Source organism: Thunnus albacares, chromosome 22 (assembly GCF_914725855.1).
Source record: "Thunnus albacares chromosome 22, fThuAlb1.1, whole genome shotgun sequence".
Lineage (NCBI taxonomy): Eukaryota > Metazoa > Chordata > Actinopteri > Scombriformes > Scombridae > Thunnus > Thunnus albacares.
The window spans coordinates 15,123,181-15,140,474 of record NC_058127.1 but is presented as its reverse complement, the minus strand read 5'-3'; the positions used below and the strand labels follow the sequence as shown (position 1 = coordinate 15,140,474).

Here is a 17,294-nt window from a genome sequence, read left to right as displayed (position 1 = left end):
AAGAAATCATGGCGGGTTTGTGTCCCCTCTCTCTCACACTACAACCCCTTATCTGGTGGTGTGTTTGATACATGCACACTTGAAAAACTGAAAGTGAGAATAAATCTGTCGACTCAAAGAAAGTCTGCAAGGATTCATTTATTTTCTCCAGGTATATGAAGAAATTACAGCCGAATCCAACAATATACGATATCTGAAGTACATTTCATTTCTATATTCAGGATTTGATCTTGAGTTTGCATGAAGGATATTTCACCCTGGATAAGCCGAGATTTCAATTTACTCTCCATTCTCACCTTTTTTATCAATATACTATTTTTTTTCCGCTTAAGAGCAGCTTTGTGTTATAACTGAGCAAAATATGATTTTTTGTGAGGGATCATCAAAACAATTAAAGTATTCAACAGATGGGGGCACTAGAGGGGAATAATGCATCTTCAGTTTATACCAAACTACTGCAGCATCCTGGGTTTGATCTATAGCTGCAACGATTAGGTGTTTAATCACTAGTTGACAGAAAATTGACAACTTTTGATAATCGAATAAAGTCATTTGTCAGCAAAAATGCCAAATATTTGATTGTTTCAGGTTTTTAAAATTATCAAAAATTTGCAGTTTTGCTTTTACTTTATGGTTTTATTCAGTTCACAAGATTTGATGAGTGACTGAAATGGATGTTGTCCACCCAACATTTGTAAAATACCAGTAGTTCATGTTAAACGTGAAACTATCTCAAATACCATTCCAATTCTACATGGATTTTATAATAAATCTGCAGTACTAAGTCAATTTGTGATGGCCATAATGTTTTTTTTGTCAAGGTTGTATGATGTGATAATTCAGCTTAATTGTTGTAAATATATCATTACGTGTATTTTAATCAGTCTTGACAAGAGTCCACATGACTACTGGTCCTAAATGCTAATTGCCTTAACATATATGATGTACATAACCGTAACATTAAAATATAGTTTTGCTGTTTGTAATGTTTTTAGTTGAGTTTTGTATCTCAAGGTGTTTTTCATTTTTATGCTACGATAAGTAAATATGCACTGACATTTATACAAATTTACACACTTATTATAATGTGTAGATCTTATGAAGTTATCATTGCTTGGGCTGTTTTGTCTTTGAACTAGCAAACTCTAGCTATTTGGGTACAGTATCTTGCCCAACACTTAGACATGGAGGAGCCAGGAATCAAACTGACAATCTTCCAATTAGTGGACGACCCACTCTACCTCCTGAGCCACAGTTGTCCCAAGGCAGCTGTACCTTGAAGAGTTGTGTTGTTTTTGAGTTTTTTGTTGTGATCACCTTTGATATGATTGTCATTCATACTTTTCATAGTATTTTTAAACATCTTTCCAATGATTATTTATGTTATAATGTAAAATGGTTTTACAATGACTGTGTGTAATTTCTGTGACTGGCAGCTTTTTGAATAAAAGCAATCAATATGGGATCCTGTATTTATTTGTTTTTTGTATTTTCTTTGCATCACTCTGTGTCCACAATGTAAAATTCACTTTACAATCCAGTTTAAGAAAACACAGCAAAATGTCATTCACTTTAATAAGTACAGGTAGTATTTACAGTATGTACACAATAACACAATACTAATTTCTAATCACTACTGTATACTTTTCATAGATTATTAAGTATTTACACTGTGAATAAGACCATATTGTTGACTCTGAAATAATGTCTTTTTTTCCATTCTGATACGCAATAAATTCAAGTAAGCGTGCCTTGATACATACTAGACTATGATCATGGTATAGAGGTATGCAAGAACCCCTTCACAGGTGCATTATGGTCCAGGACTTTGAAGAATACTTTTTAATAATACACTTGTCAGTTGGGAGCCATGGGCTGGGGGCACAATGTCAGTCAGTATCAACACAAACTATACAGGTTCATACATGTCTGAGTTCAGACGACATGTAGTTTATCTGTGGGGATTTTTAAAGATTGGAACCATTGGTTTCTTCTTCCAAAAGCTTTACACATTCATGTTTGGTCATCAGCCTTCAGTGGAAGCAAACACTAGACTCAGGACTGTTTGTCATAGCATATCCTGGTGGTCTAATGGTCTAAAGCGCATACCGCATCACTCTGGAGACCTTCGTTGCACGTCACATTCTCCCATATTTCCTACCACTCTCCACTGTCAGCTATTTAATAAAGTTAAAAAAGACATAAAAATAATCTTTAAAAAAAAGGATTCACTGTCTGAACTCATATTCACACTTTTACGTACATGTTGTCCAAATGCTTAACAATAGATCTTAAAAACAAACAAAGGGCATCCCCAACATTGAATACAAATGTTCCTCAATTGGAGAAAGCTGTTTGTTTTCTTAGCTTAGTCAGTTTTATTACACTAATCCCTTACAACCAGGGTGATGAGACTGGGAATGCACCTAACTGCACCCTTGAAAAAAAGGAAAAGGAGAAGCTGCACTCCACCATGACCGAGAGTTTTGTCTCTTCTTTGTGATTGCTGGTGGTTTATACATTATGGTATGTGTCCTCTTTTGGGCCCTCAGTCTCTGGCCTAGCAGACTGAGGCGGCGCTTTCCCTCCTTCCCTGCTTCTTCAGCAGCTGGATGCGGTTGTGCACGTAAAACTTGATAGCCCTCCAGTCTCGCTGGTTGCTCACCAACAGAGGGCAGAGTTCCAGGCAGCGCTCGCAGTCCGCCTTCGCAGGGACGCGCAGTTCCATGAGGTTTCTCTTTAGGTGAGTCTCCACTGCTACACGCTCCGCCTCTGACCAGGGACGCTTCAGCACACCACGCTTCCCTGTGAGATGGACAGGGAGGTGTTTCAAAGTATCTGTATGGAAATATATTTGCATGCAGGGGATTAAATTTATTACAGACCCTTATTGACAGATGTTTACCTGATTTGGGTGGAATGCATCTCCTCTTATGAACATTGGCTAGTGATGGGCCTACTGGTGAAGGAATAGGTGCTCTCTTCTTCCGTGGGGGTCGCCCTGGTCCTTTCTTCTTCACCATCACCTCAGCCTTCTCCTTCACTTCCTCTTTCTCTTCTTCTGCCCCCGATTCTTCTGAAAAGGAGTCTGCTGAGTTGCCAGACATCACTGTAGGACAGAGGTACAACATTTTCAGGGAAGAGTTACAGAGAACTGCCGTGCTGTTAATTATACACTAGTAAAACTGTTAATCATTACAAAGTAATGAACAAGATTTGTTCAACTGTGAAGAACCTAGAAATATTCCATCAAGTTAAGACTGTAATAGTGTAGGCACTAGAAGATACAGAATATATAAGATAAGATAGACTTTATTGTCCCAGTGGGAATTTTGCCTTGTACATCACTGGGGGGGGGTGGGGGGTGGGGTGGGGGGTTGGGGAGATCGATTCTTAGATCCATTGCAATGCGGACAATAATAATGATCACAATAATCACCTTCCTGCGAGACACACGTGAAGTATATTGTGAATACTTTCTACACCGTCACTCAAAAACTGACGTTAACAGAGCGGAGCAGCAATCTCCAGCAGTTACAAATGAGACCGGCTGACCAACACACACTGCAGCATTGAACAACTTAAACCAACAAAGAAAATAACTCTGTGCTTAGTCTGTTTCACCTCAACAACCCTGCACCCGCTCAGCGTCTTGGACAACAATGTCTTTCTGTGGAGTTAACGGTGCAGCAGAGAGGCTGCTCTCCACTGCTAGAGATATGATGTTAATAACAACACAGCAGAGCACCAGAGCATCCCCCCACCACTTTGTTATTCTCATACAGGAAGGAGACTGTGAGATGCTTTCAAATCCATTAATTCATCAATTAATGCAGTTAACCATTTATCTTATCTTACAGTTATGTTTCATATTGTATTTCAGCGGACTAAGGACACCAACGAACGGTTCGGCACACAGTATACTGGAGCATTATTGTGCCCTCTTTTCTATTCATTCAATCGAGAATCAATTATGAATCAAATCAGACACCAAAGAATTGGAATTGAATCAAATCGTGAGATTCCCAAAGATTCCCACCCCTAGACATCACAGTGTCAGCAGTATAAAATCACAGCAAAACAACAGAGATTAGAACATTGGGATTCAAGTACTAAACAGTCAGTTGAAAATCAAATCAAATAAATAAATACATCACACACAAATCCATTCACCATTTACTCCAGGTGGAATCTGGAAATGCAGACAGTTTGGGTTTTATATGCACATGTTGAGATATCTGCTACTGAGACTTCTGTTCTGGTCCAACTGTCTCCTGATACCGATTCCAATAGCTAAACTCAGGGTATCTTCCTTTACCCAGGACCAATCAAGTACCCATTTTATAATAGCAAACGAAGATGTCAGCACTATCAAACAAGTATGTAACACTTTCAATAATGCACAGCAGCAGAAGGAAATGGATGTGTTTCTGAGGGCTGAAATTTGTCAGTTTCCTTCTGCTGCTGTGCATTAATAAAAGTGTTACATACTTATTTGAGAGTGCTGATGACTTCATTTGCCATTTTTGTGTATTTCTTAAACTTTGAATGTCATTCAAGTAACTAAAATTCCAAGGATGCACAATGGTGGATTTTTTGCTGATATTTTTGATCTCATTTTGGCTGAGTGCCAATGCTGATGTATGCACCTGGCTGAGGAGACTATTACTACTATTCACTGGGTTTATTAGACAGACAGGATTTATGTGTAGCAGTGTTTCCCCAATAATTGTACAGGCCTGGTGGGCTGCCAGGCCAACAAGAACCCCTGCCAGGCCAAAAAGTATTTTTTTAATGCCAAAAATAACGCCCAAAATCAATAGCATTTGGGAGCCTCTGTTCAGCGCTGTTCCGAAACACGAGTCAAGATCTGTGATGTTGCTTGGGAAATTCTTGGTAGCATAGCTATGCATAGCTAGCTATGTGAGCAGAGCAGAGGAAAAGGTTAGCAGTAAGTTGTCAATCTGGCAGTAAATGTACAGTACAGACCACAGTGTGCCAGTTAATAAATGCTGCAGCTTCTAAAGACCAAGAAAAGTCCCGTCTGTTGTATTCCCAACTGCTGGAAAAGTGAACATGGTTAGCAACAATGGGTTAGCCTAACCTGATGACGCTAAACAAAGAAATAGAAAACAAAGAAATGTGTGGCCGCTAAAATTCTACACATATTCTAATGCACATTAAAAATATCAGCTAATAAACACTTGTGTCAAAACAAGATGTAACCCCTTACCATCCAGCTCAAGGCAGATGTGCTTCAGGCTCATCCCACGGAAAAGCACGCCCTCCTTCTCTCCATAAAGAACAACACGACCCACACGACCCATCAGTGCTGGATCCCGAATGATAGTAGAGCAGTTCTGGGTCACATGGTACTCCCGCTCCAGGAAGTCCTCCAAGCGTTTGGTTGCAGCACCTTGACCCTCACCCTCCTCTAACAGTAGCAGTTGGGTAAGGATGGCTACCTGCCGACGCACACGCGTCGCAGTCATTGTTCCAGGGTTCTTGGCCCCGCTGGCTCGTGCCAGGTTTCTCAGCAGGTCTGTGCCCCGGAGCGGGGTGGCAGGAGAATGGTAGGGTCGGGAGAAGACGTAGGGGCTCTCCGGGTCCACACCCACATTAGGGCTGGTTTGAAGAAGTAGGTCCAAGCAGGACTCACAGTGTGGTGGAAGAATAAGTGGCTGGATGCGACCACGTTTCCCCAAAACACCAGCCCGCGGAAGCTGACAGAGGACCTGGCGCTCAAATGGGGACAGGAGGGCTTCCATGCCAGAGGGGAGGCTGTTGCTGGCGTTGGCCTGGGGGGTGATCCGCTTGCGGTAGTCCTCGACAGTGAGCTTGGCTACCTCACATTCACGGTGGCGGTTGTAGAGGATGAGCAGGGAGAGGCTGGAATGGCAGAGCTGGCGCCAGGACTCAGCAGAGTGGGGAGAGCGGGTTAAAGAAAGGAAAGAGGAGTGCTGCTGCTGGCGGAGGTAGAGGACCAAACAGGAGAGGGACGAGAGCAGTGGAGACATCTGATGCCTTTGTGAGCTGGAAAAGGAAGAGAAAGAGAAAAAAAATAATTTTAGCAGATAGCAGCAGATCATAACGTGTCACCCAACAACCCAAAACATAACCAATAATATATCTAACTGACCAAAAGCCAGAAAAGTGTGTTAGAGGTATAAGTGTTTAATAATTATCCAAGCACACCTTACAATCTCTCCATTCTTCTCCTCTACTGCTTCATCTTCTCCTTCTCCACTCAGCTCTAGATCTTCATCTGGATCTATGTCTGGCTCTGGAGTAGGGGGTGGAACCAGCTCCTCTTGACTCCTCAAGCTCTCCACCTCCACTTTTTGCTGTTCTTCATGCTTTTCTCTCTTCATCCTCCGACCTCTTCTGGGAGTAGACGGGGGAGGTGGTGACGGACTCTTAACCCGGGACACCATTGGGGATGCTGAGCGTTTCGTGTTGGGCAGTGGTAAGCTAGGCGCCTTCTTGGTGGCTGCAGGCTGAGCTGAAGGCGGCGGGGAAAGCGAGAGCGAGAATGAAACGCTGCCTGTGCTCGAGCGGGTAGCTGGTGATTCCCTCTCCCTGGAGAAGAGAGAGGGTGGTGCGGGGTTGGAGGCAGATGGCTGAGGGACAGCGAAGGAATGACTGTGAGTAGCGGCGGTGGAGGACGACGAGGGGTGAGGGGGGTGTGAAGCGTTGCCATTAGAGGAGTTGTGCGTGTGGAGGTGCGCCAGCTCCATGGCTGTTCTGACCTCTGGCTGGTTGGCGTGGTGCTTCTCCAGATGGCGTGCCAGAGAGCGATAGTGGCGGCCGCAGTACGGGCAGTGCTGCCGCCGGCTCACTGTGGCACCGCTAGAGCTGCCAATGTTTATGTTAATATTGTTGTTAATGTTTGTGGTTGGGGGTGCCAGGGCACCGACTGGGGTCTGGGACTGGGATCTGACTGGGGATGCAACAGGTCCCGGGCGGGAAAAGGATGAGCAGGGACGCCCGGGTCCTCTAGAGGAGGGGGGCACGTTCTTTTTCTTTGAATTGACTACTGCAGGCATCTTGCGCTTCTTCCGGCGGCGAAGCATCCTGCCTCTGATCTCCTCCATTTCTTCCTCTTCATCGTCGTCGTCGTCATCGTCATCTTCCTCCTCTTCGTCCTCCTCGCGGTCTGAGTCACTGGGTTCAGAGTGGGTGAGAGGGGAGGATGAGGGTGATAATGACCAGGAGGGGGTAAGGTAATCAGAAACAGAGAGGGACAGCGGGTGGGGGCCGGCCTCTTCCTCCTGGTGAGACAAACATTAAAAGAATCTCGTTAACTAACTTCACACATGTCAGCAAACGCATCATTATTCAAGTCACGTAGCTTCTCACCATGGCATTCTCGCCCCAGTCTGTCAGGCTGTAGTCCACTGTGATTTCCTCCCCTTTAGCGATGTCTCGGATTGCTATGACAACTAACCGCACCTGGGTCCCACAGTGGACTTCTCGAATCCGGCAGTTGGGTGGCGGATGGAAAAGCACTGGGCCGCGAACACCACTCGCCCCCTCCTCCCCCAGCTCTGGCACACTGGGAAACATAAACAGACATTAGGAATGTGGATCCCTTACCTAAAAAAAAAAGAAAAGAAAAAAAAAAGAGTCTGAACTGTTACCATGGTAATGAGTCCTCCTTACCAGAGCTGAGCGGGATCCGGCAGGTAGTAGGGGCTGCCAGGTGGAGGAAGACGATCTTCTGCGCCCTCTGGGTATTGTCCATCACCTGGGACAAAGTGGACAGTTAGAATCACACAGGCCTTATGTTTGAGAGCTGGAAGGTGGCTCTCCTCACTACAATACCCTGCTAAGTACAACATGGTACACCTGTTTTCCATAAGCACAAGAGTAGATAAAAACACCAACAGCAGGTGGCAAAATGTGTGTATCTCAGTGTGTGTGTGTGTGTTTCTATATATACCAGGGCTGTAGCTGTGTTCTGACATGCTTTCCTCCTCCTCATCTTCTGTTACATACGCTCGGTCACACACCTTCACAGGTGTCCCCTTCCTTTTTCTCCCACACACGCGGCTGTAAAAACAAAACCAAGGTTTCATTTAGCGTAATGATACACTCAGACAAAGAAGACTTTCCTCCTGTAAAGATTCAGATGGGGGGGGGCAACCAAAATGAGCTGAGCATGCCAGACCTGTGGCAAAGCAACACTTTAATCTGTACACAAAACATTTCTTCCAGGTAGGTGACTCATCCACAACAATAAGGCTATGAACTACTTTACTAGGGATGATGGTAGCAGTAGTGACAACAATGTATTTGTTATGTTCCCACTTAAGAAAAATTGGAGCATCTTTGATTAAACAAGCGATCAAAACAAAGACATTTGGAAATTTTGCAAAACCTATATTGTTGGTTTTGGTACACAGTGTTTAGTGGAGGAAAAACAGACATCAAAAATATATATAAGATCAAGACGGACTTCATTTCGGCTACAAATGTTATTGTGTACAGTCAGATAAATGTTTATTATTTCACTGAAGACAGCACATCTGTAAGTTCACCGTGGCTCACTTTAGGGCTGCAAACCATTATTTTCAGTATTAATTCATCCGCAAATTATATTCTAGCTTAATCGGCTGCCCGTCGGAGTATATAATGCTGATATAATGTCAGAAAATAATGCCCAACACATTTTTCTAAAGACCAAAAATTGTTCAACCAATGGTCGACAGATAAAAAATTCAGTTTACTACCACATAAAACAAATGACTGTGTCAATCCATTATCCAAATATCCCCCAAATAATTTTCTGACAATCTACTAATCTATTAAACAATTAACTGTTTCAGCTGTAGCCCACTTAACATAAATTTAACTAGCTCTACAGTGATTATAGCCAAAAAATCATCCTTGGATTTACAATTAATTTATTACAGTGCTACATCACTGCTCCTTTCAAGTTTACCTGGCAATCCAGGTGTAAATAAATCCCTAATTTTTAGACAGCAGGAAAGAAAACAGAAGACACTTAGTTATCGTTGACTAATAAACACTGATGTACTAGAAACAGGGAGCTAGTGAGAAAGGTGATTTCAACTTTCTTGGTAATCGTTGGAATTTTTCAATCAAAATATTGAAAACAGCCCCACCCCTTTATCCAATCACGTCAGACTGCATAAATGCATTTACTGAAATCTAATCAGCACAACAAAGCATCGTTAATTCATTCACCCTGGTGACAAGTCAACTGTTTTCGGATGATTTTAGCTCGTGGTCAGCAACTTTGTTTACTCAAAGCCCAGCAGCCACGAGTCCTGACCTGCAGCAGCTGAGAGCATCACGTTAGTAATACTGACATACTGTTATGAATAATATGTACAAGGGATCTGCAATGTGATCAATCACACACATGACAGGGGTCATCTACAAGACAACAGATCACCGAGCAGCTTGTTGCAGAGCTGATGATATGATTGCTGCTGGGTGCATGCTAACATTAATGCTAAACCACTGCTAGCCAGTTAGCTCCCAGCAGCTAACGCTACACTTCGGTCGCGTCAAAACATCAAAAATTAAAAACAGGACTGGGGATTAAACGCGACCCGAGGAAGACGCAGGCTCACATGCCACCACTGCTGCAACCCCAAAACCAAACAAAACCAAACAAAAAAAATCACTTTCAGGACTGCGTTTTTCTGCAATATAACGCTGAAATCATGCACGCGAATAAAGGCTAACCAAACAAACGTGCACGCTAACAGCGCGTCTTGCATTTAGCTCACAAACCCCCGGTGAAAAAAAACACCCTCGCGCTGCGCTCACTCACCCCCGCGGCGGCGGCGGTTTGCTCCCATCCCCGTCGCTGTCGAGGGTCGGTGGCTCCCGGTAGTCAAAAGGCGACCGTACATTCTCCGCCATTAGGACTCCCTTCCCTACCTCTTGCGCTCCGGTAGATTGCACAACGCGCATGTGCACAACATCCTTTGGGGCTCTAATGGTAAAATGGTGAAATGGGGTGCACCCCCCCTCTAAAGACAATAAACACCCTACTGCAACCTCAACATCAAAGTGTGCAGAATGCACCACCTGCAAATTATTAGTGTAGCTATGCGATAATAATAATAAACTTTATTTATATAACACTTTGCAGAAACAATTTACAAATTGCTTCACAGACATAAAAACAGAAAATACACAGTGCAATTACAAATTAGAATAAATTCAATGCAATCAAGAAATATAGAAACATTGAAAAGACAGAAACATAGGTTAAAGACAATGAATAAAAATCTTAAGAATATGTAAATGAAAAAAGCAGAAAACAAAAAGAAAACTCTTATTAAAAGCCATTTTATAGGAATGAGGTATTCACCTGGAAGAGCAGTCAAACAAAAGTCTATTTACAGACGTTGATTAAACGTTCACATTTAGACCATATTTCACCAGGATTTGCAATACTGGCTTTCACCTGACAAATTTAGATGTGGTTGACCCACTTAGACGCCAAAATGACGATAGGCTATTATTTGCACATTGTAGTGGATGAAATTTCACTATTGCACATCCTAGTGAAATATGGTCTGGCAAAGGATGGTTCCCACACAGGTCTCAAACCTCAGTCTCTCAGCCCACAGACAACTGCACTGACCACTCAGCCAAAGCTCAGCTCCAGCAGACACAGAGACCTGCAGCTCTCTATACAGCTGTGACACTGAGACATACAGAAGAGCAGAACAGAGGAGGGGGAAAGAGACAGAGATGTAACCTCGCTATGCTACGAATCTTGACCTGTACGCTTCTTTTACATGTTTTTTTTTCTTCCCAAAAACAAGAAAATCCACTATTTGTGCTTTTCCGAATACCATATTCGGATTCGGCTCCACCCCTACTAGTTCCATATTTGACAATTTATATGAAACACTAAATGTGTTGAAATTACATCTTCATGTAGGCCACATTTTGCCTTCCAGTGCACTATGACTTTGGAGAAATACCTTCACACTAATCATATTGTCTCTCTTCCAAGCTACAACCGAACACATAATCAAAATGATTAAACAAATTTGTGTTTTGTGACACGTTGATGTTATAAAAACATTTTAGCTGGTTGAAGAGAGGGTGAAAAGAGGTCTTAGATGTTCAAACCACCCAGTTTTCAACTAGAAATCAACGTTGAAATCCTGGTTGCTGCTCACTGGGCAGTTCATGTAGGCACACTTATTTTCCCTTAGTTGTTTTTAAAGCACTTCATTGTCTTGCACCAGCCTACATGTCTCACATGCTTACAATATAGGGTGAATTAGAGTAATGTGGGACAATTTCTGCAACTGGCACCTCAAGCAATATATTTTGATATGAAGCCAATACGTTATATTAGCACCTAATACCATTCTGTAATCCTCATGGTGTTTTCTACTCAGAAAAGAGAATACAAGTATCATACTTGAAGAGGAAATGGTGAATATGAAAATATGCAAAATTGTCCCAGGTTATGTGCATTTCCTAAGGCTGGAGGGTCCAGGCTGAAATCTGGGACACTCACTGGGAGGCTGAAAGGTATAAATCACATTAATTCATACAATAAAAACTTCTCTGGTCAGTAAAACTCAAGACTAAAGAGCATGCAAACATTTCATCATTTCAGTAATTACAGTGTTTTTGCTGTTACAGATAGTATAGTAATCTATTATATTATGTGTTAATATAAGTAATAATATAATTTGCAACCTGCCTAAAAATAAGTTAAAATTAAGCATTACAAGACCAAGACCCCAGAATAACTATTGGTATTGCACATTTTATGTACTTAAATGCATATTTCACCAATTTAACACCATATATAACTGTCCCACATTAGTAAAACCACATTTTCTAAAGTGGTACAATGAAAAAATGACTGAAATAAAAAATATGAAACATGGTTTCATCATATTAAAGCATATTTTGAGGCATGAATATATCATGAACACAATCTGATAACAACTGGCAACATTGCTTCATTTATGACAAATTTATATTGCTTCGTCACTGACCTTTGACTGGACTTCACCACAAGTACTTCCTGTTGGAAGATTGCCCCGCCCCAATCTATGGCATCACATGAGTGGAGTCATGTGATTTCAATTACATGACACCCAGGTTTAATTTAACAGTAGTCCTATTCATTAGAATTTGGTAGAAAAAAGGGATAGTTACATTTGAGTTTAGGTGTCTCACATTACACCAATTCACCCTATGAACCAGCGCGGCACCTCAGGTCCTCTGGAACAAGTCTTTAGTTGTTCCAAAGTGCAGGACTAAACAACTTATGGTGGGGCGGCTTTTGGCTTTTATGCTCCGAGCTGCTGGGAAAGTCTGCCTGAGGATCTGAGAGCAGCAGGAAGTGTTGAAATTTTTGAACATATACTTAAAAATCTCTTCAGTCTGGCTTTTGATTAATGGATTACTTATTTATTTATTTTATTCATTTACTTTATTGTATTCATGTTCTTTGTTTTGTTTTGTCTTTTTAATCTATTTTATCTAGTTTTTTAGTCTAGCTTTTACTTCACTCTATTTTATTATCATTATTATTATTATTATAGCTTTTAAATCTATTTTATTTGATTTCATTTTTGTCATTTTTATTTGGTCTTTTTAATCTATTTTATCTAGTTTTTCAATCTAGTTTTTATTTCACTCTATTTTACTTTTACTACTACTATTATTGTAGCTTTTAAATATATTTTATTTTATTACATTTCCATCATTTTTATTTCCCCGTTTTACGGTCTATACTTGTTCAGTCTTATTATCAGCTTGTCAGTCATCTGTGAAGCACTTTGAACTGCACTAACCTGTATGAAAGGTACTATACAAATAAAGTTTTATTGATTGATTAATTGATTATTACCCTGATGCTCTGTTGGGGCCCTCTGTCACACCTCAACAACAGCAACATACTTCACAATTTTTTACATTTACAACTCTTGTGTCAGAGAGAGAGTGGGTAAGATCAGGTCTAACCACTCTCACCCCTGCCAACTCCTCTTCCAGAACCAGGACCACCCACCACCTCCACAGCTTTTTGGTTTAGTTTATTTTGCACATATTTAAAAAAGACAGTAAAAATTTAAAAAGTTTGAACATTGTGCAGGAGATACATCCCCTATTAAAAAAGAAAGAAAGAAAGAAAGAAAGAAAGAAAGAAAGAAATAAAACAATGATTGCATAATCGAAGTTTCAAGACTAAGCAATAATACGAAATTGATAAAAATGTACAATTTACATAGAAGTTTGTTTACATTTCCCCAACCAATAAACATCTTTAATGAGGAAAAAAAAGTCTATAAACATACCAACTTCACTTCACCTCCATATCTTGTTCTAATTCATAGTGTATGTTTACTGTGTCTTTGTCTGCCTTTCACTGTGTAGATGTATATAGATTTTATTTTTTGATTGTACATATATATCCTGTTAATACACACACATAGTTTATTTACACTCAGATTTATGTTTATATCTACATTGGTATTCATACTTTTTTGCACACACAGTTTTTAACATGTCAATATGCAAGTATGTGTGTGTTTATGTTTATTGTTTAATGTTCATGTTTATTGCTTTTTCTGTTGACATCTGGATCATATTGAATTCCTTGTACTTGCTACTTGGTGAATAAATCTGTTTCTGATTCTGAAAATTCCTTGTAAGCACGATTTTTGAACTGATAACATGTTTCAGAAGTCAGCCACAGAAAATTACACTTAGTTAGACCTAAGCCGTAAAACCAGTGGTGGAAGAAGTATTCAGATCCTTTAAGTAAAAGTTCCAGTAAATTTATGTAAAAATATTCCAAGTAAAAGTCCTGCATTCAAAATCATATTCATATATATTATATATGATATATTAAAGTAAGAGGGTATTATCAGCAAAATGTAAAGTATCAAACATAAAAGTGGAAAAAGGTCATCTCTAACTGATAATATTAATGCTTTATCATGCAAATAGAATTTTACTGGTTTAGCTGCTAATTTTAACTACTTCATATACAGTTAAGTATTTTATTCTCATTCTCAGGGTCGGCTCCATCCAAAGAGACACTAAATAAATCTTGGGGACTGTGATGGTTAATGGGGTAAACTTGTCTAACTTCAACAGCTATTTAAATCGAACCATCTGAGAAGTTTTTGAGGGGGAAATGTCTCCTCTAAAACGTGATAAGACTGCTTTTTTTTTGGTGAGGGTTCACAAGCAAGACAGGATACAATATCTGGAAATAAACTAGTTGCTACGGCTGTCAAATAAATGTAATGGAGTTAAAACTACAATACCTCCCTATGACATGCAGTAGAATTCAGTTACCTCAAAATTAAGTACATTACATGAGTGAATGTATTTAGTACTTTCCAACAAGGGTTTCTTATGCTCTATATCTGATTGATGATGATGAGACAGGTCTAACAGGTTAAATGAGTCTGTCTGACAGTACATTTCTTTGTCTGATAATGACATTTTGGCAAACAAAAAGAATTAATTAATGCATTGCACATAAAACATAAAAGTCATATTTCCTTATTTGGCGTAATAACAATGCTTTACAGTAATGTCTTATTTTGTCACCTTTGTCAAATGTACAAGCTGAGTTTGTAGCAAGAAGGGTTCAATACTTTTCTACATATTGAGTTTTAATCAGGTCAGAGGAGAAGAAGTAATATTTGAAGAAAAAATAAAGGTTGATTTTGCAATTATTATATTTTTTTTTACACATACAGTACAGTGCACACAATAAATAAAGCTACTGTCCACAAATCACAACGGTTAATATTGGGTTTTAATCTGCAATGCGCATCCAGTTATTCATCACAGTGATAAAAGAAAAGCATGGCATTCAGAAATTCACAATACCAGCAAGTCTGGAAGTCACAGCTCATTCACTCAGTGAGTCCATGCTGTGTCAAGCATTTAACACTACAGTGAAGTTGCTGTGGTGCGGAGTGTGAGTGTTTGATACTTTCGGCTACAGACAGCACAACCCTACTATAAAATATCAGTCTAGTGTTTAGTACAGCGGTTCTCAAATTTGGTTAAGGCCCCCCCTTTTGCTCATTTTGTCACGAGTTTCCCCCAGTGTTGTTAATATTTGATAACATTTTAGCTTCCAAGAGAGGGGCGTGACAGAAAAAGTTTGAGAACCGCTGCTCTATTAGTTCAAAATCATGAACAGTGTAGCAGCACATTCAAGTATAACATCAGGAGAACTTGGTGACCAGAGCAGCAAACATGACACTTGATCATCACAGATTGTGCCAAACCAAAAACAACACAAGCATTCAGTCTATACACAAGAACAAGAAATGTATAATCTGTTTGGAATCATTTAGATTAGACGTGTTAATAAAGGTGATACATTGAAAGCTATGTGACCTATTAAAATAGCAAATGCCTACAGATTCAGCTGCACAACAGTCACAGTTTATCAGTCATGTATTTTTGGCTACATTCTAGCGGTTAGTTGGAGTGTTATAAACAGCAGATAATTAGTCATCAATCCACTTAAATAAAATAAATTAAACACTGTATACAAAAAAAAAAAGTCATTTTCAAACAGTCTAACTCTGCCACTGCACAAAGCAAACCAACCTTTATGCTGTTAAAAGTTCACACTCGCTTTTTTGTCAAAGGAAATAGCAACTGTGGCAAACTAGAGGTCATTTTAGCACTTGCTGTGGAAATACCAACGTCTGGGAAAAGCTGTCTACCGGGCTTTGTTAAAGGAGCTTAGTTGTGATTTTAGTTAAGCAGTGCGTGTTTTAACCTCTAGTGTTCACAGAGTATTTAATTTGGAATAAGTCGAAGGGAAAGCTGGCTGTTAGTGTCGAGTGAGTTCATTCATTGATGATGCCGGGTTGGACGAAAAGATTAGATCTCTTCTGTTCCTTCCCTCTCTTTGTGTAAAACGTGGAGGGTCTGCGCGGCATGGTCAGCCCAGTGGATGAGCTCCAGAAGCACTCGGTAGGTCCACATTTTGAGGGCGAAAACTCCCCCGGCGCCATCGACTTCCTACACAGGAGAGAGCAAGTTAACACCCAGCGCTTCACACTGTACCCAGATACAGTAAAAAAAAGAGTAAGAGAAAAAAAGATGTTGACCAGTTTCTTTGTATTACATCAAAAGTCACTCTTTCACAAAAAACAATGCAATCAGCTAAAACCCTTGATGTAAAACGCAACAAGGAGAGGTGGAAGAACAAAAATATGCAGGTTAAGAGACGATATGGCCATTTTTATATGAATATACAGCATTTGTCCTTCCTTAAAGGACCAGTATGTAAGATTTAGGGAGAAACTAAGAATTGTTGAGTTTTTGTTACCTTAGAATTTATATCTATATAGGGAGAAGGTCTACATAGGAAGGTCACCATGTTGCACCGCCATGTTTCTATGGTAGCCCAGAACGGAAAAACCAAACTCTGGCTCGAGTGAGGGCCTTTTGCGTTTTTCGTGAGTTTCGCAGCCACTGTAGGTTCTCCTACGTGCTTGAAAGGGGAGGGGGAGGAGTTGTCAGTTGGTTGCAATCTGCAACCTCAGCCCTAGATGCCACTAAATCCTACACACTGGTCCTTGAAGTTAATGAATTGAATCTTTGTTCCCAAACATTAGTTATAATCACATAAAGGTGTTATTTGTGTAATACGGGGTTTAGTCACATCCTTGCCGGAGACTGAAGTTTTCCATTTTACTATTATGTCATCAAGATGTAATTGAGGGCTGGCAGCTTGGAAGTCCCCTACTTTGTTGGGTCCTTTTGTGCTGTATGTCTGCATCAGATTTGTTGTAGATATTTTAATTCTTGTTATGATGTCATAATAAACGCATATAACTTCAACATGTAGGTGAAAAAACTGAATTTTGTGGAGAAGGGGTGCTCCTCTGCCACCTGTATGACACAAGGGCATATTGTCCTTTAGAATATCACAGAAATATTTGATTTGAAAGTATATAGAAGTACATGCTGTAATTGGTGTTTTTCTTCTTTTGGTTTTGTATGTGTTACCGGAAGATGCAAGTTTTTTTATGTTTGATAAAAGCAGTCTTGTGATCACACGTGGAAACTAACTACAACAAACACTGTACCTCGTTACACTGGTGGTCTGGGGTGACTTCCAGGGTTTTGTCCTCGGTCTCAGCCAGAGCTTTGGTACTGTAGAGCAAGTGCTCCAGCCGGACCCGGACGTTCTTCCTCATGGTCTCGTAGTCGCCCTCCAACTCACCCCATTCCTCCTCTTCCTTCAGGATGACACAGTGGAGCAGGCCCAGGCACTGCCGCAGAGC

The 17,294-nt window shown here is 40.5% G+C and overlaps 1 protein-coding gene across 1 annotated transcript; it reads right to left on the bottom strand.

Annotated features, from left to right (window-relative positions):
- Positions 1–1,460: 1,460 nt before the first annotated feature.
- LOC122973773 lies at positions 1,461–9,964 on the bottom strand. Its single transcript, XM_044341504.1, has 8 exons — positions 9,806–9,964; positions 7,943–8,052; positions 7,663–7,747; positions 7,360–7,555; positions 6,196–7,271; positions 5,234–6,033; positions 2,906–3,109; positions 1,461–2,805 (listed from the first exon to the last, which is right to left on the bottom strand). Exons 1-8 carry the CDS (start codon positions 9,946–9,948, stop codon positions 2,561–2,563), a joined length of 2,859 nt encoding a protein of 952 aa, XP_044197439.1. The 5' UTR covers positions 9,949–9,964; the 3' UTR covers positions 1,461–2,560.
- Between the last annotated feature and the right edge of the window lie 7,330 nt (positions 9,965–17,294).